The sequence below is a fragment of the Pelobates fuscus genome, chromosome 3, assembly GCF_036172605.1.
Source record: "Pelobates fuscus isolate aPelFus1 chromosome 3, aPelFus1.pri, whole genome shotgun sequence".
NCBI classification, from domain to species: Eukaryota; Metazoa; Chordata; class Amphibia; order Anura; family Pelobatidae; genus Pelobates; species Pelobates fuscus.
Genome location: NC_086319.1, coordinates 395,015,103 through 395,038,059, shown reverse-complemented (window position 1 = coordinate 395,038,059; position 22,957 = coordinate 395,015,103). Strand labels below are relative to the sequence as shown.

Below are 22,957 nucleotides of genomic sequence, written 5' to 3'. Positions count from 1 at the left end.
ACCTTTGCTAAGCTACACAGGAAACATTAACACCATCCTTACAAGGTTGAAATGATCGTCTGGGGTTGCTGTATCTCTCGTGCAGAGAGAACTTGCTGGCATTTTGGATCTGGACTGCCCGTACGGGTGGGACCATTCTGATATACTTCAGATATGTTCTCTCTGTAATGGCACAAGTTGAGGTAAAACCAGCTTGAGATCCGAGCGGGGACACACCGAAGGGCAGGCTAATTGAGCTGTTGCCTGTTCTCACTTCTCTTGCTACTTCTTTTTTCTCTCATTAAAGCTGTCCGCTGCAGGGAGTGAACAAGCTCACTGATTCACACACGCTTACTACAGACAAGCTCACTGATTCACACACGCTTACTACAGACAAGCTCACTGACATACACAAGCTCACTGACACACACACAAGCTCACTACAGACAAGCTCACTGATACCCTTCTGGCCCTCCCCTAGTGACGCCCCGGGGGGGGGGGGGGAGGCATACAGAGGGCTGAGGGAGGGGAAGAGGCACAAAGAGGGCTGAATGGGGAGAAAGAGGCACACAGAAGGCGTTAGAGTCCAAGTAGCTGGTCTTGCCTGGTGCACAAACTATTTGAGCCCATATCCTCCTGTTCCTCTATTCTTTCCTAATGTCCCTCTTTTTTAGGAGCTTCATATTGTTGGTGTGTCTATTAGCTGATGTCCACAGTAATAATATTCACAATAGTGAGTTTTTAAACTACAATAAATTTGTTTAGAATTCAATCTATGTAAATATGATACATTGTTCTTCCTCTAAGTTGCATAAATTGCTATTAGTAAGTCACCTTAAATTTATCTCCCCAAAAATATCCCAGAACTTTACACCCCCTACTCACATCCCGAAAATGACCTTTTTAGTCCATTTGAAATGTTGGGAAGTTTGTGGAGACCAACTTATTGGTGCAGCACGCCTTTATACTGTGAATGGTTACTATTCTCACAATGCTTTCTTAAGGGAAAGCATTGGATTGGCTGAGATTATCAAAATTGATGATCTCAGCCAAGTAGGAGTTGCTAGCCACAGAGAGAGCAGCACGGCATGGAATAAAAACTAAGTAAAATATCTTTTTACATTTTAGTTGCATAAATTGTTATTAATAAGTCACCTAGAATTTTTTAGAACAGCCCCACCTCTGGCCACCATTTGAAATGTTGGGAAGTATGACATAGACTAATGTAGAATGAGTGGTAAATGTTCAGGGGTAAAATACTCCTGTTATCATTTTTGCCTTAATCACCAGACACAGAGTAATTTTTAAATACAAAACGAACGAGACACAAATCCAATAGCAATATGCTTTATATCATTGTCATTTCTATACAGCCAACATTCCCAGGGTTGGCTGACACACATTGCATATTTTAATCCTACAAATATTGCAGACTCCATGTTTTTTTTCTGTTTTCTCTTTTTTTAAAACATGCAGAAGTAGCGGTGACACAAGCTGTATTTATTTATTATTGCATGATGGACGATAATGCCACCTTCATAAATTATACCCACCAAAGTTAAAAATAAAATAAAATAGAAAATTTGGGACACTGTTAAGTTTAACAGCAAAATAACCTAGTCTGTACTCCCCCCCTGCAGGGTAATACAGTGACACAGACAGAAGGAGGTATGAGTCTGTCCCTCCCTCTGCAGGGTGACACAGTGACACAGACAGAAGGAACTATGAGTCTGTCCCTTCCCCTGCAGGGTGACACTGTGACACAGACAGAAGGAGTGATGAGTCTGTCCCTCCCCGTGCAGGGTGACACAGTGACACAGACAGAAGGAGCTATGAGTCTGTCCCTTCCCCCTGCAGGGAGACACAGTAATACAGACAGAAGGAGCCATGAGTCTGTCCCTCCCCCTGCAAGGAGACACGGTGACAAAGACAGAAGGAGCTACTTCTCCTGCAGGGTGACACAGTGACGTAGACAGAAGGAGCTATGAGTCTGTCCCTCCCCCTGCAGGGTGACACAGTGACACAGACAGAAGGAGCTATGAGTCTGTCCCTCCCCCTGCAGGGTGACACAGTGACACAGACAGAAGGAGCTATGAGTCCGTCCCTCCCCCTGCAAGGTGACACAGTGACATAGACAGAAGGAGCTATGAGTCTGTCCCTCCCCTTGCAGGGTGACACAGTGACACAGACAGAAGGATCTCGCTATAAGGAAACATAAACATAACTATATTATTAATGAGCTCATCTCCCTTCAAATAAAGGGTTGAAGACATAAAAGACCTTTCGACCTCCTTCTATCCTCTTAGAGTAGTGCAGAGTGAAAGAGAACCTGTCCTTTAATCTGAGCAGTGTGCCTCTACCCGTAGGGTAATATAAATAGTAAATAATTTTTTCTGCCCCTACTCTATAGTGTGATACAGAGGAAAGACATGAGTAAATCCCTAAGCACCTGCCCCTTCCATAGGGTGACATGAAATAATGCATGTGTTGACCCTGTAGTATTAAGCAGGCAGACAATTTTCTCCCTTATTGCTGGTTAAATTTTTCTCCTCCCACTCTCTCAGCACTGCCAGAGGGGGGGAACCATGCACCAGGCTAGCGTGATTTCATATGTCCTATAACTCCTGTGACAGGAGACTAGCTGAAGTTCGAAAATATGAGCGTGGTAACCTCACGCTCGCGAATCTTTCTTTATGTTGGGTTTGTTGCCAAGGATCTGATCGATTTCCGCTACAACCTGAGGTGTCAACTGAGCCAAAACCTGTGAAAATAAAAAAAATATATATGCATAGTCTGCTGAAATAAATTACAAAATAGAAGTTTGAAGGCACTGTTTTTAGGTCTGAGAACCACGAAAATCTTTAGATAATATAGCCTCGGTGCTCCACAATAGAACTATAATACATTCTTCAAATATTGGAAAGGAGTAGGCACTCACAGGACTTTGTTATGAAAAAGTAAAAAAGTTTTTAATTGTGCAGCATCAACGTTTCGGACCCACACGTGATAATTTCTCAAGACAAATTACAATCATTGCAATATCACTTATATACCAAATGCATGTGATTACGTAATTAATTTACTTACTCCATCTGGTGTGTCCCATCACCATGAAAGATAAAACCTGGAACCCAAGTGCCTGCAGGAAGTGAGGTAACTGTCTAATCCCTCCCAAAACGGTGCACCCATATATGGGACCCATCAACAACACAATTGATGTAAAATAGTTCCGGATAGGTGTATGTGTGAAAATAACATACCTAGAAATAGAAATAATTTATGAAATAAAGTAAAGTTGCCTTTATTCCATTATAAAAATGTACAAAAGGCTACTATGAGATAGGGAGGCTAGACTTATTTAAAGTGAAGAAGAAATCTTAGAGGGACTGCATAATAGATCTTAATATAAAAATAGATAGTAAAATGAAATGTCTCCATTTTTAAATGTAGCTTAGTATGGTTATCTACCCAATATATTTATTAGTAACACAGAGATGAGTTCTATGAATATCGGGTTATTAGCTATAGATAGTTATAAAGAGAAGAATAAATCACTGCTAACTGACTAGGAAACGCATGTATTACGTATCTGTTAATCCTATATAACTGTAACATTATCATTATCATTGTAAATAAGAGAATTCGTATCTCTGTAATCGGTCGCCAATGAGGACCAGTTTAGATAATGCAATACATTAAATTAAATGACTGAAAAAAATTGAAAATAATAATGAACAATTAATAACCATCATCGTAATTAAAGTGTAGGCAAAAAAGATGAAAAGGAGATGTATTCATTATGTCCATGTGGAGGCAAAAAAGATGAAAAGGAGATGTATTCATTATACAATTTCTAATTAGTGGGCTAATAGCTGCTTGATCCAAGGAGACATCTGACTGCTATTTTGGGGTCAAGAAGGAATTTTTTCCTAGCTTGTTGCAAAATTGGAAGCGCTTCAGACTGGGTTTTTTGCCTTCTTTTGGATCAACAGCAAAAGCATATGTGAGGAAGGCTGAACTTGATGGACGCAAGTCTCTTTTCAGCTATGAAACTATGTAACTATGAGATATAGTGTTGAGAGTCTTTATCCAAAAGGTCTCCCGCTTTAAGAGCAGACAAGCTCTATCGCCTCCTCTGGACAGTGGTGGTATTGTGTCAATGCCAATAAACTTTAACGTGGTCAGTAAATGTCCCATATGCAAAAATTGTTTTTCTACTGGTTTCTCTGTGGAACCATCATGGTACGCTGTGTTGATAGCTGATTGGTGCCCTCGTATGCGATCTCTTAAGGTTAGCTCTGTTTTTCCAACGTAGTGTAGTCTGCACGGGCATGTGATTTTATACACTACAAGGTCTGTCATACAAGTGATATGGTGTTTAATATCAAACCGTTTAATGTTGTGTGGATGTAGAAAAGTCCTAGTTTGTAACACGTGTCCACATGTTACACATCCTGTACATTTAAAACAGCCAGATTTAAGGGTTCTATTGTGTAACCATTTTTTTTTCGTAACAGTGTTTCGGGTCTGTGGATACTAATAAATCTCTGATGTTGCGACTTCTGTTGAAACTGACTTTGGGATGTTGTTTGAAATCATTACGTAAAGTCTTATCACTTGATAAGATGTTCCAATTAGTGATGTCCCGAACAGTTCGCCAGGAACCGTTCGCCGGCGAACATAGCTGCGAACACGCGCGATGTTCGGTCCGCCCCCTATTCATCATGGAGGTGGGAGGGTCTGGGAGGGAGGGTCTGCTGCTGATTGGCTGGAATGTGTCTGCTGACTGTGAGGTACAGGGTCAAAGTTTACTCAATGATGACGAATAGGGGGCGGACCGAACAGTGCGCGTGTTCGCGACCGCGAACACGCTATGTTCGCGACCGCGAACATGCTATGTTCGCCGGCGAACGGTTCCCGGCGAACTGTTCGGGACATCACTAGTTCCAATGTGTTTTAACTGATTTACATATAGACTCAGATGCCGTTGTGTATTGAGTATTATATTGTAGTTTTGAGATATTTTCATTTTTACTTTTGATAACAATGTGGTCTGATGAAGTAGTTTCACATTTTATTTTGCTTTAGATAATTGTGTATCCAACAAGGAGAACTCTAAGATTTTGAGTGTATGGAACAGATTTGAACACATGTCGGTGTAAGATGGTATTTCTATCTGTGCTTTTCTTGTATAATGTGTAACTTAGGCAATTATTTTTCTGTGTTATTGACAGATCCAAAAAATTGGTTGTATTCCTACTATATTCATGTGTCATTTTAATAGGACCAGGATGGGTATTGATCTTATTTATTAATTCCTCAAAGGATTTTTTGTTTCCCAACCAAATAATAAAGCAATCATCGATGTAGCGTTTAAATAATAAAGTAGACTGCTGAAAATATGATTTCAAGATGGTTTCCTCGTACTTGTGCACATAAGCATTGGCGTACGAGGACACCATAACCGCTCTCATCACCGTGCCAGTCTTCTGAATGTAGCATTTGTTCTCAAAACAAAAATAATTCAAACTTAATGCTAACCTTAGTACTTCCAATAGGTATTCTACATTCGGTCCTTGATAGTAAGGAGATGAGTATATCAATTCTCTTACTACCTCTATCCCCTCCTCATTGGGGATCACGTTATAAAGACTGGAGACGTCCATAGTTGCCAAAAGTATATCCACGTCTAGTAATTATAGTTGTTGTAAATTTTGAATTAAACAGCCATTATCACGTAGGTAGGAATCAATGTGTTTAATGGGTTCCTGTAAATGATGGTCAATCCATTTCCCCAATGGTTCCAGGGTGCCCCCTATTGCAGAAACTATAGGTCTGCCGGGAGGTGACACAATGCTTTTGTGTAATTTTGGAATGGTGTATAGTATCGGTATTTTTGGATAATTTTGAATAAGGCACTCCAGTCCATTTTTATAATGGAATAAAGGCAACTTCACTTTATTTCACAAATTATTCCTATTTCTAGGTATGTCTTTTTCACTTTTCACACATACATCTACCCAGAACTATTTTACAACAATTGTGTTGTTGATTGGTCCCATATATGGGTGCACCGTTTTGGGAGGGATTAGACGGTTACTCACTTCCTGCAGGCACTTGGGTTCCAGGTTTCATCTTTCATGGTGATGGGATACACACAGATGGAGTAAGTAAATTAATTATGTAATCACATGCATTTGGTATATAAGTGGTATTGAAATGATTGTAATTTGTCTTGAGAAAGGACCATGGGTGTTGACGCTGCACAATTAAAAACTTTTTTACTTTTTCATAACAAAGTCCTGCGATTGCCTACTCCTTTCCAATATATGAAGAATATATATATATATCCGTCATGATTAATTTCGGTTTTCTCTCGTACACAATGACTAAGACATAAGGAGATATTACAATGTCCCTCCTCCTGCAGCCCTTTCCCATGCAGGGTGACACAGTGACACAGACAGAATGAGCTATAAGTCTGTCCCTGCCCCTGCAGGGTGACATAGACAGAAGGAGCTATGAGTCTGTCCCTCCCCCTGCAGGGTGACACAGTGACACAGATAGAAGGAGCTATGAGCCTGTCCCTCCCCCTGCAGGGTGACACAGTGACACAGACAGAATGAGCTATGAGTCTGTCCCTGCCCCGTCAGGGTGACACGGAAGGAACAATGAGTCTGTCCATCCCCTGCAGGGTGACACACTGACACAGACAGAAGGAGCTATGAGTCTGTTCTTCCCCTGTCAGGGTGACACAAAAGGAGCTATGAGTCTGTCCCTCCCCGTCAGGGTGACTCAGAAGAAGCTATGAGTATGTCCATACACCTTTAAGGTGATACAGTGACAACAAAGAAGTTACCCATTAATATATCCTTGCAGTGCTGCTGATATGAAAATGATTTTATATACCATTGTGTGATAAAAATTAGGAAATCCCATCTCACCTGAATGGAACCAAGGTTCTCCAGCAGCTGGTCACAATTGGAGACACCCAAAAGTACAGAGCTGACCCCCTCGCTTCGCAGGCACCATGCTAGAAAGATTGAGAGTCTGTTTAAAAGCTGTAATACATTGAATGGTATTCAGTAAAGTAGAAAAATAGTGAGAGCTTAAAATGGTGTTTTACCAATGGCGAGTTGCGTGACGGTGCAATTTAAACGTTCTGCTATGGGGTGCAATTCCTTCACCTTAGAGTACTGCTTTTTGCCTTCATCACTTAAAGCCTTTTCTTTCAGCCAATGGTAACCCTGCGTAAAAAAAGAACTCCATTAACAGTGACATTTCTGAATCTTTTCGTAAATTCTACATATGGTTTTCGCTCCTTCAAGCAAATCATATAATTTCTCAGTATTTCTTAGTCGGTCAAAAGTTGACTTCCATGGAAAATCCAAACCACCAAACTGATCTGAGTGTTTTTTAGATATGATTGTCACTCAGATCAGGGCTCAGATCCATGGGATGTGACTCCTTAGAGGTTTCCATGGATTTTGGGTGTGTTAGGAAATTGTGTGTTTTTCTGTACCTGGAGATAATTGAGTTTGTATTGTTCCTGACTCAATTATCTCTCAGGCACAGGGGAGGAGTTTACTGTATGTATAAATTGTGAGTGCTTGCCTGCATTTAACAGAACTACTCCCAGCATTAAGTTTTGGCTAATGTGTGGGGGGATGCTATACTGGCTATAATTATTTACTATAAAACTATACTCTCTCTAGGAGAGCTTTAACCACTGGGAGCTGGATCCAGGACCCTGGTCCAGGGTGGGAAGAGACGGCGAGACCCCAGCCAAGCTGCAGCCAGGGACTGAAAGTGCTTATGGTGTCCCGGCAATAGTTAGAAAGTGTGTTTGGCACAGGTACCCAGTCGGGGTACCAGGCGGTCCCCACATTGCATTTTACATGTAGATAGTAGCTAGCATTTCATCTTTCACTGCATTACCTTGAAGGATGCTCTTGATTTTTCTGGAACACTTTCTGCATATTTTCCAGTGATCAGACCACATGCCAGAGGAGACCATGTCATTGAACCCACACCTAGTAATAAAAATAATGGGTGAAAAAGTGAGAAGAAATAAAGGATAACAATGTCTAATGTTTAGGAATAATCTGGTATACCGAAGATGTATGCAGCAGTGAACATTTTGTTAATTAATTTCTAGTTAGGATAAACGGACACTTTAGGCACTATAACATCTCATTTGAAGCGGCTCTGTCACTTTCTCTCCTCCATGTCCATGGCATTTCTTGGGGTCACTCTAGTGATTCTGGGACTCGTGTTAATTTACAGCACTTCCATCTTTGTGCCTCCAATATGTCACTTGCCAGAAGTCTCCATTTCTGCCCTTCCTAGGGTGTGTGCTGGACCTTGAATTGCACTGTATTGACTCTCGGCATCCAGCGAGAGTCAACACAGAGAGCAGGTGACTCAACACTGCAGGAAGTGACTCGGTCTATGAAGGTGAGTAAGAGCTTGACAGCCAATTACAAAGTTGACAAAGAACGTGGAGCTTGACTAGTTCCACCCTATGTCAACTTTTGTTAAATTACAGGCTCCACATAGGTGAAAGTGTCCTTATGTTTCCTTATGTATAATTTTCCAAATAGTCATTATTTTATATATATTTTTTAAAATGTGGCTGCAGTGGGACCAAATGCTCCATTTAACAAAATTAAAACGTGCACTGGCCTCTTCAAGGGGTTAGAGTGCCTGCAGTCCCCTGGTGCTATCCCACTCTTTACTGTTAAACAGTTTTTAGTCCGGGAGATGGAAGACACCCTTGTCTGATGCCACTTCCCATACCACTACTCACCTATTTTATGATACAGTTCTGGGAGTTGAGTCTCCACTTTTTCTCGCTGAAAGAGATGATACTCTGCCTGTTCACACACAGGAGGGATCAGGTTAAATTGACGAGCCACAGAATATGCTTCCTGTAGAGTAAGAAGAGAAGAATGGGCTGGAGTGTTTTCTTTTATATAATAACATTTAAAGAACATATTTTAATAATGCCCTGTGTTAATTTAAACATTAAAAAGTAAACCAATCCTTAAAAACCTAAAACTTTAAGGACCACTATAGGGTCAGGAACACAAACATGTATTACCCTATGACCCTAGAGGATTAAACCGACCATCTAGCCACCCTAGTCCCCTCATGCCTCCATAAATAAAGCAAAATCTTACTATATTCAAGCCTGAAGCTGTAGATCTGCATACTGTTTGCCTCAGAAAAACAAGCGGTCTGCTGATATCATCAGAAGTGGTGGCCTGATCCAATCACAATGCTTCCCCATAGGATTGGCTGAGACTGACAAAGAGGCAGATCAGGGGCAGAGCCAGCATGATTCAAACACAGTCCTGGCCAATCAGCATCTCCTCATAGAGATGAATTGAATCAATGAATCTCTATGAGGAAAGTCCAGTGTCTGCATGCAGAGGGAGGAGACACTGAATGTTTGGATGCATTTTAGGCAGCCATGACCCAGGAATGATCTCTAACAGCCATTGGAGGAGTGGCCAGTGAAGTTATCACTAGGCTGTAAGATAAACACTGCATTTTCTCTGAAAATACAGTGTTTACAGCATGGGTCGTCAACCTGGTCCCTCCCGCCCACTAGTGGGCGTTTTAGGATTTCAGGTGGGCGGTAGGGATTTCCAGGTTTTGACGACCTGACGACCGGGCGGACGGGCGGGCGGGCGGGTGCGAGCCGGCAGTACCCCTGCGACTGGGTACCGCCGTGACAATTTGCGGCCCCGGCCCACGCGGCAAACCGCCGGGGCCGCATATGGAGGGGTCCATCGGGTGGCCCATGCTGTCAGGGCCACCCGATGGATGTGGATTGTGAGGGGGCCTGGTCAGCGCTGGGCGCTTTAACAGCGCGACCGGGCCCCCTGTGATGACATCGCAGAGCTGGGAGGAAGTGACTGCACGTCACTCCTCCCAGCTAACCCTGAGAGCCGCGCGAGAGGAAGACCAGGGAGTCAGAGTGGGAACTCTGACTCCCATCCACCTGAGCCACCACTGGACCCCAGGGAAAGTCACCCTCCTGAATCTAAAAGGTAGGAAACAGGAGGGTGACTTAAATATAATGTGTGTGTGTGTCTTTGTATGTATGTCTTGTGTGTGTGTGTGTGTGTGTGTCTGTCTGTATATATGTGTGTTTTGTGTGTGTGTATTTATGTGTGACTGTCTGTTGGTATGTGTGTCTTGTGTGTGTCTGTATGTATGTGTCTTGTGTGTATGTGTGTCTGTCTGTGTTCCTGTATGTGTTGTGTGTGTCTTGTGTATGTGTATGTATGTGTGTCGTGTGTGTGTCTGTATGTGTTGTGTGTGTCTGTATGTGTGTGTGTGTCTGTATGTGTCTGTATGTGTCTGTGTGTGTATGTATGTGTCGTGTGTGTGTGTGTATGTATGCGTCGTGTGTGTGTATCTATGTGTCTGTATTTGTGTATGTGTGTCTGTATGTGTGTCGTGTGTGTGTGTATGTATGTGTCGTGTGTGTGTGTATGTATGTGTCATGTGTGTGTGTATGTATGTGTCTGTATTTGTGTATGTGTGTCTGTATGTGTGTCTGTATGTGTGTCGTGTGTGTGTATGTATGTGTCGTGTGTGTGTGTGTATGTATGTGTGTCTGTATGTGTGTCTGTATGTGTGTCTGTATGTGTGTCTTGTACGTGTGTCTTGTACGTGTGTCTTGTACGTGTGTCTTGTACGTGTGTCTGTCTGTTATAGTGGACTATATAGTAAGTGGGCTACCTAGCTCAGCCTTCCTACTGGGCATTGCTACAAGGAAGGTTAAAAAATAGAAAAAAAGGGAAAAAAAGGTGGGGAGGGGAATTGAGGAGGGAGAGGAGATGAGCTGACGCACAAATGAGAAATCATATTATGCGCAAACAGAGAAGTCGTCTGAATATCACTGAAAGAGACCTTCGTTTGTTCCTTACGAAAATCAAACCAGATATCAAATATTTAGTCTCGCAGCATCAACCTCAAGGATCTCATTAATCACTAGTAAAGGTAATTTAAATTTACTTTATTGTTTTCTCATTAAACTTTATAAAGTTAAAAACCTTATAAACCTGCATTAAGTAGAAATAAAAAGATAAATGTACGTACATTTATTTTTTGTAAAACACCCTCCTTTGTAAAAAATATTCTGCATTTGCGCGAAAACTGGTGGGCGGTAAGGACATTTTTTCAACCAAAAAGATGCATTAGTGGGCGGTAGGTAAAAAAATGTTGACTACCACTGGTTTACAGCAAAAAGCCTGAAGGTAATGATTCTACTCACCAGAACAAATTCAATAAGCTGTAGTTGTTCTGGTGACTATAGTGTCCCTTTAAAAAAAAAAAAACAAGAAAACATGTTTTACCAAAAATTGTCTTCTTTCAGTGAAGATAGTAAGAAGAAAGCGCTTCAGACTGGGTTTTTTGCCTTCTTTTGGATCAACAGCAAAAGCATATGTGAGGAAGGCTGAACTTGATGGACGCAAGTCTCTTTTCAGCTATGTAACTATGTAACTATATAGTAAACCTAGTTTGCTGTCATTTAAGTACTGTTTTCTGGGTTCTATGTTTGTTTTTGTAGTATTCTCGATTTTCCCATATATGGCCACAAGAGGGCTTTATCTGGGATAAGTAGCAAACATATTTAAGAAATGGTGTTGGCTGACTGTTTAGACATTTTAGTCACAGATAAGTCAAAAAAGGTGAACACTGTAATATTGAGAGCATGTATGAAGGAAGCATATCATGTTTTATACTGTAAACAGTCTCCTAAACCAAAAATATATATTTTAAGCCTGTTGGGTTCTATTATCTTGGGCCAAAGTTTTGCAGGATAGCAAGGCCATTAAAATTATGAAACTTCAAAAAGTTGAACATGTGATTCTTCAAGAGAGTATTTCAACACCGCTGCAGTTCTCTTTGCCACCATCTTACCGGGTGTTTGCCTATAGATTGTCACTATAGTAGTTCTATGTGTAGAAGCAGGATTTGTTTTGTTTATCTCTATCGATTTGAACTCTGGATTTATAATGTGTGAGAGTAATAGAAAGATTGAATAAAAAGAATTATAACGTGACTCTAATTAAAACATCTTCAGTTCAATGTACATACGAATCGTCTTCAGAAATATTGATTTGTTGAGCCAGATCTAAAGAAGCTTTCTTATGATTTGCAATCTTGCAAAAAATTAAGACACGGGTTGCAAAATGAGCATCCCCTGATCTAAGAAAAATTCATATCTAACAAAGTCCTATGCAAGTTACCAGCTTGTGCCTCATTCTCTCTTACAGGTTTATTCACAAAAGTGAGAATTCAAAGTGAATTTAAAATTCAAGTTAAGAACTGGAATCTCTTGTATCAGATTTGAAATTCACTTACTTTAAAATCTAATTTTAGTAAATACCCTGTTAGTATGTTGAATCATGGCACCTAGACTTCTGCCTTACTCCTGGACCCTAGGCAGCTGTTTAAGGGTGCTCTATGGTTAATCCGACTATGCCCTGTTCCTATAATAAAGGAGAACAGTAATTTCTCTGTAATTTGCACCATTAAATATTTTAAAATCTCACATATCTTGTGTTAACATTTTTTTCATAGAATACATTATTTTACATTTGTATAAAAACTATAGTAAATAACATCACAATACAGTTCCAACAGGGCAAAGCAATAGTGAATATTGCAAATAAATAACATAAATAAACATTGCTTTATGTATCTTCTTTTCTGTAGGTTTTATCTTTGCTGATTATCCGGGTCCAAAGACAGAGCTAATAAAGAGAGAGCTAGTGATGTCCCGAACAGTTCGCCAGGAACCGTTCGCCGGCGAACATAGCTTGTTCGTGGCCAACGCGGCGGGCGAACATATGCGATGGTTGGTCCGCCCCCTATTCGTCATCATTGAGTAAACTTTTATCCTGTACCTCACAGTCAGCAGACACATTCCAGCCAATCAGCAGCAGACCTTCCCTCTCAGACCCTCCCACCTCCATGACGAATAGGGGGCGGACCGACCACCGCAAATGTTTGCCCGCCGCATTCGCCACGAACAAGCTATGTTCGCCAGCGAACGGTTCCTGGCGAACTGTTCGGGACATCACTAGACAGAGCTAATAAACATTGAAAGAAAGCTAAAAGAGTTGTGGTTTTGTAGGTGTAATTTTTATTTTCACATTTTATCAGTATACTATTTGTTATTTTAAGGGATAACTAAACATGGTTTTAAAAATCAGCGTAGTGACATGCCTTTAAAGAGACATGCATCACTTGACATTTGATTTATAAACAATAAAGACAAGACTTTTACACAAATATACAAACTAAAACAAAGCAGGAAAACGTTGAAAAGTATGTAATAAACATTATAAACTAAACTATAAATATAGTTAATTTCCTTTGTATGGTAAGCCTCTTAGGTAGTAGAGCTTTTCACCAGTCTCTTACTTGCCTCTCACCCACTAATTATTCCATTTCCACTCAACTGCAGGTATATATATATATATATATATATATATATATATATATATATATAAAAATAGACACGCACACACCACATGCACACATAGGTCAAACATGTATTACAGATGCTCCTCCCTTTGCGACCTATTCGCTGAACGACCGCTCGAAGTTGCGGAGGGCGCCACGCAACTCAAGTTCAGTAGTTTTCCCGCGAACTGCGAAATTAAAAAAAATTGCCAAATTCTGTTCGGTAGAAAACTCCAGATTTTTTGTTAAAACAAACACTGTTCAGTAAGTGTAAAGTTTTCTGAAGTAAAAAAAAATAAAATAAATAAGAGTCTGTACTTTACTGCACTGTCTGACAGAGAAGAGATCTGTGTACTGCGCAGTACAGTATTCTGCCAAAGAAAAGATCTGTTTCTGAAAAACATGTCAGCTAAAAAGGAGAGCATGACTTTACCTGGACGAAGCACCAAGAAAAAGAAGGCTATTGATTTTGACACGAAAATTAAAATAATAAAAGCACTATGAAGCTGGTAAAAAAAATTAATGCAATAGGACATGACTTGGATCTGGCGCATTCAACCGTTTCAATGATATTAAAGGATAAAGAGAGAGTGAAAGAGGCAGTGAAAGCATCAGCAGAATTTAAAGCCATCATAACCAGGCAGCGGAATGGCCTCATTCACGAAATGGAAAAATTACTGGCAATCTAGTTTGACGACCAGATACAAAAAAGAATGCCAATGAGCCTGCTAACAATTAAAGCCAAAGCACTCAGTATCTTGGAGACTTTAAAGGAGTGTGAAGGCAAAGAATGTACGAAAACATTTACAGCAAGCCATGGATGGTTTCGTCGCAGATTCAACCTGCATAATCGGGGTGTCAGCGGTGAGGTGGCAAGTGCAGACTTTGAAGCAGCAGAAAATCTTTTAGACACATTTGATGAAGTTATTGAAAATGGCAAATACCTCCTGGAACAGATCTGGCCTATTTTGGAAAATAATGCCAGAGAGGTCATACATACACAAAGAAGCTAAAACAATGCCCGGTTTCAAGGACAGGGTGACGTTGCTGCTGGGAGGAAATGTTTCTGTATTCAAGTTAAAGCCTTTCCTCATCTATCGCTCAGAGAACCCACATGCATTCAAGCAGGTAAATAAGCACATGCTGCCTGTTAACTACCGTGCAAATACCAAGGCATGGATGACACAAGCATTATTTGAGGAATGGTTCCTTAACTGCTTCAAACCCCCGGTCAAACAATATTGTCTGCAAAAGGGCATTCCTTTTAAAATTATCCTCCTGCCTGATAATGCCCCAGGCCACCCCCAGCATCTTGATGATCTAAACCCAGATGTAAAGGTAGTGTACCTGCCTAAAAATACGACTGCTATCCTACAGCCAATGGACTAGTGGGTTATACGCGTACTATTTGCGCACAACTTTTTCCAAAGCTGTAGCAGAAACAGAAAGTGGTGAAGTAACCTTTCGTGATTTTTGGAAATCAAATAACATTTTACACTGCATAAACAACATTAAATCAGCTTGGGAGCAAGTAACAGAAAAGTGTATGCAAGGTATATGGCAAAAATGCCTAATAAGTTTTGTGAATAACCTCAAAGGGTTTGACAGAGACCAGCATATTGATGGCATAAATCAAACAGTTGTGGAACTTGCTAATGTGCTTAATTTAGATGTTGAAGTGGAAGATATTGAAGAATTAGTGGAATATGTTGAGGGAGAGCTAACAAACGGAGATTTAGTAGAGTTGGAAGCGCAGCAGCACTTGGAGGAGGAAGAAGAAGAATGAGAGGAAAGAATGGAAGAAGAAGAAAATAAGTTCATTGTAAAGTGAATGTGGCTATGTTAGAGCTAGAAGGTATGGATCCAAATGTTGAATGGTTCAGGAGGGTGACCCTATAGGGAGCTCTAGTGTCAGGAAAACAAATTTGTTTTTCTGGCACTTTAACTGTAAACTGGGTTTTGCCTCATTCGCTGGATTTCATTCACGGCAAAGATGCAAGGTACAGCTTTACACAATACCTAGCTGTACCTCACATCATTCCCGCAAATGAGATACCAACGAACGTTCGTCAATTTCTCATTCGAGGCAAAGATGCAAGGTACAGCTTTGTACTGTAAAGCTGTACCTCTCATCTTTGCAATGAATGGAAACCCACAAATCCTAACGCAGCGAGATTCAACTCTGCAAATTTTGACATGTTCAGAGGGATCCCAGTACTGTACAGTACATTTAATGTACTGTACAGTACTGTTCGTCAAGGCTCATTCGCGGGTTTTCATTAGCAGCAAAGATGCGAGGTACAGCTTTACAGTGTAAAAAGCTGTATCTCGCATGTTTTCCGCTAATGAAAATCTGCGAATGAGAAATTTGACAAGCGATAAGCGTCGAAACTCACTTATCGACCAATTTGCTTTACGACCGAGTCGTAGGAACGGAACTCAGTCGTAAAGCAAAGAGTGTCTGTATTACTATTTGTTTTTATTTTTTTATTATCTAAATGTTGGAAAATATATATTGAAGGGAAATGGTATAGCAGAGCATACACAGAAAAACACATGTAAACACACACACACGCACACAAATTGACACAGACGCACACACTCTTTTTACTGGGGATGGCATGGAACATACAAGCAAGAAGATGCGAGTAAATGTGAAAAACAAAATCATAATTTCCTGCTCTATCTACCTGCAGAATGAAACTAAAGCTTTGAATGAACCTGTTATCTCAGGAAATATGCAGGTCCCTTTAAGTAAATGGGTGGAAGTTATATTAAAAAGTCTTCATTTAGTAAATACACTGAACAAAATTATAAACGCAACACTTTTGTTTTTGCCCCCATTTTTCATGAGCTGAACTCAAAGATCTAAGACTCTTTCTACGTACACAAAAGGCCTATTTCTCTCAAATATTGTTTGCAAATCTGTCTTAGTGAGCATTTCTTTTCTCCTTTGCAGAGATAATCCATCCACCTCACAGGTGTGGCATATCAAGATGCTGCTAAAACAGCATGATAATTGCTAAGGTGTGCCTTAGGCTGGCTTTACTTCTTACCTGTGAGCTGTGAAGCACCACCTGACAGTCCTCAGGTGAGAAGTCAAGGAGTTGCTAAACAGATTAACTCATTACAGTGTGGGGAGTGCAAGGGTACTCCTAGCACCATAACCACAACACAATCTCTATGTTTACATGCTGCACATTGATGAATAGTGCTTCAGTAAGATATTTCTGTTATAAATGAAATCCCCTCTATATCCATAAGAAAACACATTGGACCATTTCTGACTCTGTGTTTGAATTACCATAATTTCCATTGCACTCCAGCGAGATGTTCCCCAGTACATTGCCATTCCCTGGTTGATGACAAAAGTCATGGCTCTAACAATTTCTGTAAAACAAGTAAGGACAAACAATATTAAAAAGAAAGAGAACAAACTATGCTATCTTTCACCTGTACATACATCGAGAGGACAGACTGAGCTACCTATCACTGTATATACATCGAGAGGACAGACTGAGCTATCTATCACTGTATATACAGAGAGAGGACAGACTGAGCTATCTATCACTGTATATACAGAGAGAGGACAGACTGAGCTATCTATCACTGTATATACAGAGAGAGGACAGACTGAGCTATCTATCACTGTATATACAGAGAGAGGACAGACTGAGCTATCTATCGCTGTATATACAGAGAGAGGACAGACTGAGCTATCTATCGCTGTATATACAGAGAGAGGACAGACTGAGCTATCTATCACTGTATATACAGAGAGAGGACAGACTGAGCTATCTATCACTGCATATACAGAGAGAGGACAGACTGAGCTATCTATCACTGTATATACAGAGAGAGGACAGACTGAGCTATCTATCGCTGTATATACAGAGAGAGGACAGACTGAGCTATCTATCACTGTATATACAGAGAGAGGACAGACTGAGCTATCTATCGCTGTATATACAGAGAGAGGACAGACTGAGCTATCTATCACTGTATATACAGAGAGAGGACAGACTGAGCTATCTATCACTGCATATACAGAGAGAGGACAGACTGAGCTATCTATCACTGTATATACAGAGAGAGGACAGACTGAGCTATCTATCGCTGTATATACAGAGGGAGGACAGACTGAGCTATCTATCACTGTGATGTAGAATTATTAAAAAATCTTTATTGTACTTGTATTGAATTATTGCACTAACTCCATTTTAACCTGATGCTGTGACAAATCCTCCATTTTGTCCTCATAACCTGACTTCTCCATATGAAAACTACATTACATGACAGAATTGCTCAGCACATCTAACACAATAGACAAAGACTGTATTTTTCCATAAAGATATGACTAACCCAGGAACTGCTGAATTTCCCCTAACTCGCAACATAGTATAAATTGAAGGCCATGAGAACACTGTAGTAATGAAATGTTCTATTCATAAGAGACCTTGCACCTGACCACGAGATCTGACATCACTGACCGTGTAAAATGACGCTCAAGACCCCCTTGTCCCCACCCGTGTCCAAAATAATACCACCTCTTGGTGGGTGGACACGAAGCTAACCACTTAGTTTTTGATCCAATTAATAATATTGATGGGTGGACACTGATATAGTCACATAACATTTAATCCAATTAATGATGTTTATTTGTTATTATCTGATATTCAATGATGATGTAATTTTGCCTTTAAAAAGGTCTGCATAACTGTTTTCCAACTAGATGGCATTAAATTTTCTGAAGTGCTTTTAACCTGAACTCCATGTGTCAGTGTGAGCTTACTTCTGCGTATACGCAATTTAATCATCTCAGATTTGGACAGGAACAGATAGACATTTAAACATATTTGTTTATTTCTAAATTAATCTACATCAATTTGGCGCTTTCCAACGTGGGGCATCGGGCTATGTCTGGCCGGTGAGCCGTCCTAAGGAAGATGCTGTTGGACGGGGGAATCCTGGGGGTAGGAAAGGAGATTGATCACCTCCAGGTACACGGTAGAGACTTCTGCAGAGCCACCGGTATGTTCCGGCCCCTTTGATTGACCCGTCCACGTGTCTGTGACTGCTTCCCGGGAGGACATCAAAGACAGGTAATATCTTGCCCGGTGTCTCGTTACTCACTTGTTTACCTGCATTTAGTCTATCTGTTGCCTGGGTGTGTTTGAATTGGCCTGTTTTAGTTAAGTGCCCGGGTTGAGTGTTTACTTGTTTCCCCTTTTTGGGATAAAAGGGGGGTGGACCCGTGGTAGTTTGCCTGGGGGTCCTGTGTTTGTCTGTTTCCCCTTTTGGCATAAAGGGGGGTGGACCCGGGGGATTTGCCTGGAGTCCTGTTGCCTGTTTTACTCCTTTTAGGAGCCACGTGTCTGTGGCTGTAGGGAAAAAGGGGGGTTGACCTGTGGAAGTTTCCTGGGGGTCTTCTTTGCCTGTTTACCTCTTTTAGGAGCCTCGTGGCTGTGGCTGTAAGGAAAAAGAGGAGTGTTGGAACTGTGGGATCTGTGTAGAATCATAGTTTCCTGTGATCCAATTTTGTGTCACTTTGATAGCCTAGCTAGCTTCACTGTGCGCTTTCGGACCCTCCGGCTCTAGTTGAGTTGGGGGCATCCTGACCCGGACCCTCCAGCTCTAGTTGAGTTGGGGGCTTCCTGACCCGGACCCTTCGGCTCTAGTTGAGTTGAAGGTTCCCTGATTATTTAATTGTGGTAGGAGACTTAGTCTTGTGGCAGGGGACTCAGTTTCCTGGGGGGATTCAGGTAGGCATTGCTTGTTTTCCGCATCACGTGGTAGTGAGACTTATAAAGTGGGTTTTATAGGGGCACTACGGGAGTGAGGGTGGCGCGGCCACTTTAAGTGGACTGCTGTAACGAGGGAGGCTAGAAAGGATTTCGGACCGGTGTTAGCTGTTATCCTTGGCCGCTGGTAGTGAGACTTTATGAAGTCATTCTCCGAGCGGGGACACTACGAGATTGAGGGAGGTGACTTTGGAGTAAGCACATGATTAAAGGAAAGGGATTACTGTTGATTTCATTTGAACTGTGATGCATGCACTGTATTTCAATTGTATTGTTGTCTTGTTTGTTTAATTAGGAGTCATTCAAACTCCTGTGTCTGTCTCTAAGGATTTTTTTCCTTACCCTTTACCTTTTCTACACTTCCTGTACTATTATACTATCCACTCCCATTCCTCTTAAAAGAGAAGTGATTGGTCACACACTTCTCACCTCGCTCCGATCCGTGTCTACCACCCCGGGTAGGCGGATTCAGTGACTAGTCTACGTTTTGGGAAGACGCACTTGAGAAGGGCCCACAATTCTCAGGTGGCAGTCGAGCATTGTAGATGTTCCTGTTCAATTTTCCTTATCTTTCCCTATATCTAGGACGCTGGTGTAGGGGAAAAGGGATTATGGGGCAGGATTTAAGTAAGCCCAGTAAGGGCTGGCTAGCATGTGATTTAGTTGAAGACAGAGAGGGTGAGGAGATGGTTAAAGGTGTTGCAAAGATTGCAAAAGTATGTAAAATTGCTGTGCCTTCATGTGGTAGATTACTGACAGAGAAGAAAGCAAGCTTACTGGTACAGAGTAGCAATGCTATTCAGCAGGAAGGTTGGGTTGAGGAAGAACTAGATCACAAAGGGTTAAGAATGTATGTATATCATAATAATTGTTTTTGTATTTTGTATTAGCCATTACCCTGGTAGAGGGTGGGGGTTTTGTATTGAGTTTCACTGAGAGTATTATTAAATGTTGTGCTTTTGTGTCTCTTTGCTTTTGCAATAACTGTAACGTGGCTATCCTTCTGTCTTGTTACTGTACAGCATTGACATGGTTAAAGAGATTCTGCTGGCAGTCTCTCTCCCCCACTTCACCCGCCTTTCTCTCTCTCTTGCTTTCTGTGAGGGGGGGTTGCGTGCTTGCAGATTCAGATTTGTGTTTCGTAGAGTTATTACTGATAAGACTTAGCAATGGAATTTTTGCTAGAAAATATTCTAATTGTGTATTTTGCTACTTACATAGGAGTGATGTGTCGTATAGGAGGTTTCTAGGGTTTGTGTGTTGTTGCTGCTGCCATTCGTGCGACGCCAGCAGGTTCCGTGGCGTTGTATATGTATTTGGACGTGTTGAGTGATTAATAGCTGGTGAATGATGGGGGAGGTTGGTTGCATCCCGTGAGTTTATTTTTTTTGCACCATGTTATTCCAAAGCTTCACGGGCTGTTAAATGTATTGAGCTATAATTTAGTGTAAAGCTACTGTCAGCTGAAATGCCCTAAAAGAAAATGGCCCCTAGAACAAAAGAAGGTTGTCCTTAAAGAGACACGTCAGCCCAGGCTCCTGCCCTCACTCTGCCCTTAGTGAGGTCATATATACGCCCATATATAGTGTCACTTCGAGATCTAATTCTACCACGCTCATCCTATCCTAAGACATGCTGTCTTCCTTAATTCCCATATATTATGAACAAAAAGTTACAATTACTAAAATGATCCTACTATTAGTTTCCCTATATCAGGAAAAGTGTCTGTGAACAAGTGTGTTTGAACTTTGTATAAAAAAAAAAAAAAAAAAAATTGATAACATGCTGGAAGAGGGGTTATCTTAAAGAACATTTACTAAAAGAAGTTTCTAATAAACAAAGATTTCTTGACCAGTTAACATTATAAGCATAACTATTAACAAATGAATAAGCCAAGTTTAAAGACTGACTAACATAATTTTTGTTGTAAGCCCAGATATTTTATTATTGCATATGCATAGGAATTGAGACTTTGGGCATTATAGTATATTAATTCTAGATCTAGAGTTATTAGCAACAAGTGCTTAGCCTTATGCCTATCCCACGCATGCTTAAACACTTCTACTGAGTTAACCTCTACCACTACAGTTGGAAGGCTATTCCATGCATCCACTACCCTCCCAGTAATGTAATGCTTCCTGATATTATTTTTAAACCTTTGTCCCTCTATTTTTGAGACTATGTCCTCTTGTTATGGTAGTTTTCCTTCTTTTAAATATAGTCTCCACTTTTACTGTGTTGTTTCCCTGTATGTATTTAAAATGCTTTTATCATATTTCCCCTGTCTCGTTTTTTTTTTTTACCAAGCTATACCTGTCAAGATCCTTTAACCTTTCCTGGTGAATTTTATCCAGCAATCCATGAACCAGTTTAGTAGCCCTTCTTTGAACTCTCTCTAAGTTATCCATATCCTTCTGAAGATATGGTCTCCAGTACTGTATCCAGTACTCTAAGTGAGGTCCCACCAGTGTTCTGTACAATGGGATGAGCATTTCCCTCTTCCTACTGCTAATACCTCTCCCTATGCAACCAAGCATTCTGATAGAATTCCCTGCTGCTCTATTACATTGTACATTGACATTAACAGCCGGAAACTGGAGAACAAGAAATGTGAATTAATGTATAGCTGTTTAACAATGCTTAACAAAATCTCCATTATCTTTTTCATTTATTTTGCAGAAGACATTGTTATTTGTCTATTTTGTATGTTTCAAAAATACATTATCAGTGAAGAGTAGAATAAATTTTATCCCATTTACGAGACATAAAATTGTGATAATGTATATTTGTGATATAAGTAGGAATTACATTTTGAGATGTTAGATATAAATTAATAAAATAAAGAACGAGAGTCAGGGATAGCGTCTGTCTCCACGGGCACAAGTCTGGTGTGGGAGATGTGGTGGGCTAGCCGCTGCGGGACACCCACGGAGTGAAACGTTCGAGGCTTGTGGAGACAAGATGAGCATGTTAGCCTTTTATTATTTTTCTCTAGGGAAAGCATAGGGCCAGTTAATAGTTGTAGTACATGGGCTATTTGCAGCCTCCATTGCATTTCGACCTAGTCTTGATTTCTGATGTACCCTCCATTGCTACATCACCTGTCTGCTCCCTTACCTGCCCACCCCTGCTTATTCCTCCCACCGATCCCTCCCCTTCATCTACAGTCCCCCACTTTCTCCTACTACCCCTCCCTCTACTCCACCTTCTCCTCTCTCCTCCTACTTCTCCTCTTCTCCTCCTCCTACTCCTCCCTCTACTCCACCTTCTCCTCCTCCTACTCCTTCTCCCTGCTCTTACTCCTCCTTCTTCTTCCTACTCCTCCCTCTACTCCACTTTCTCCTCCTACTCCTCCCTCTACCCCACTTTCTCCTCCTACTCCTCCCTCTACTCCACCTTCTCCTCTCTCCTCCTACTTCTCCTCTACTCCTCCTCCTACTCCTCCCTCTACTCCACCTTCTCCTCTTTCCTCCTACTTCTCCTCTACTCCTCCTACTCCTTCCTCCTCTTCCTACTCCTCCCTCTATTTCTCCTTCTCCTCCTCTTACTCCTCCCTCTACTCCACTTTCTCCTTCTACTCCACCTTCTCCTCTCTCCTCCTACTTCTCCTCTATTCCTCCTTCTCCTCCTCCTACTCCTTCCTCTACTCCACCTTCTCCTCCTCCTACTCCACCTTCTTCCCTCTC

At 41.1% G+C, this 22,957-nt stretch overlaps 1 protein-coding gene across 4 annotated transcripts in view; it reads right to left on the bottom strand.

Annotated features, from left to right (window-relative positions):
• Positions 1-1,310: 1,310 nt before the first annotated feature.
• The window catches only part of KCNAB3 (potassium voltage-gated channel subfamily A regulatory beta subunit 3), a 146,998-nt gene continuing 125,351 nt past the window's right edge, over positions 1,311-22,957 (bottom strand). For all 4 annotated transcript variants that reach the window (XM_063449699.1, XM_063449700.1, XM_063449698.1 and 1 more), the window contains 6 exons: positions 16,775-16,860; positions 8,789-8,909; positions 7,918-8,012; positions 7,106-7,226; positions 6,924-7,012; positions 1,311-2,740 (listed from right to left, as the gene is read on the bottom strand). In XM_063449699.1, coding sequence (XP_063305769.1) covers positions 2,651-2,740; positions 6,924-7,012; positions 7,106-7,226; positions 7,918-8,012; positions 8,789-8,909; positions 16,775-16,860 — 602 coding nt within the window. In that variant the 3' untranslated portion in view covers positions 1,311-2,650. The remainder of the gene's footprint in view (positions 2,741-6,923; positions 7,013-7,105; positions 7,227-7,917; positions 8,013-8,788; positions 8,910-16,774; positions 16,861-22,957) is intronic.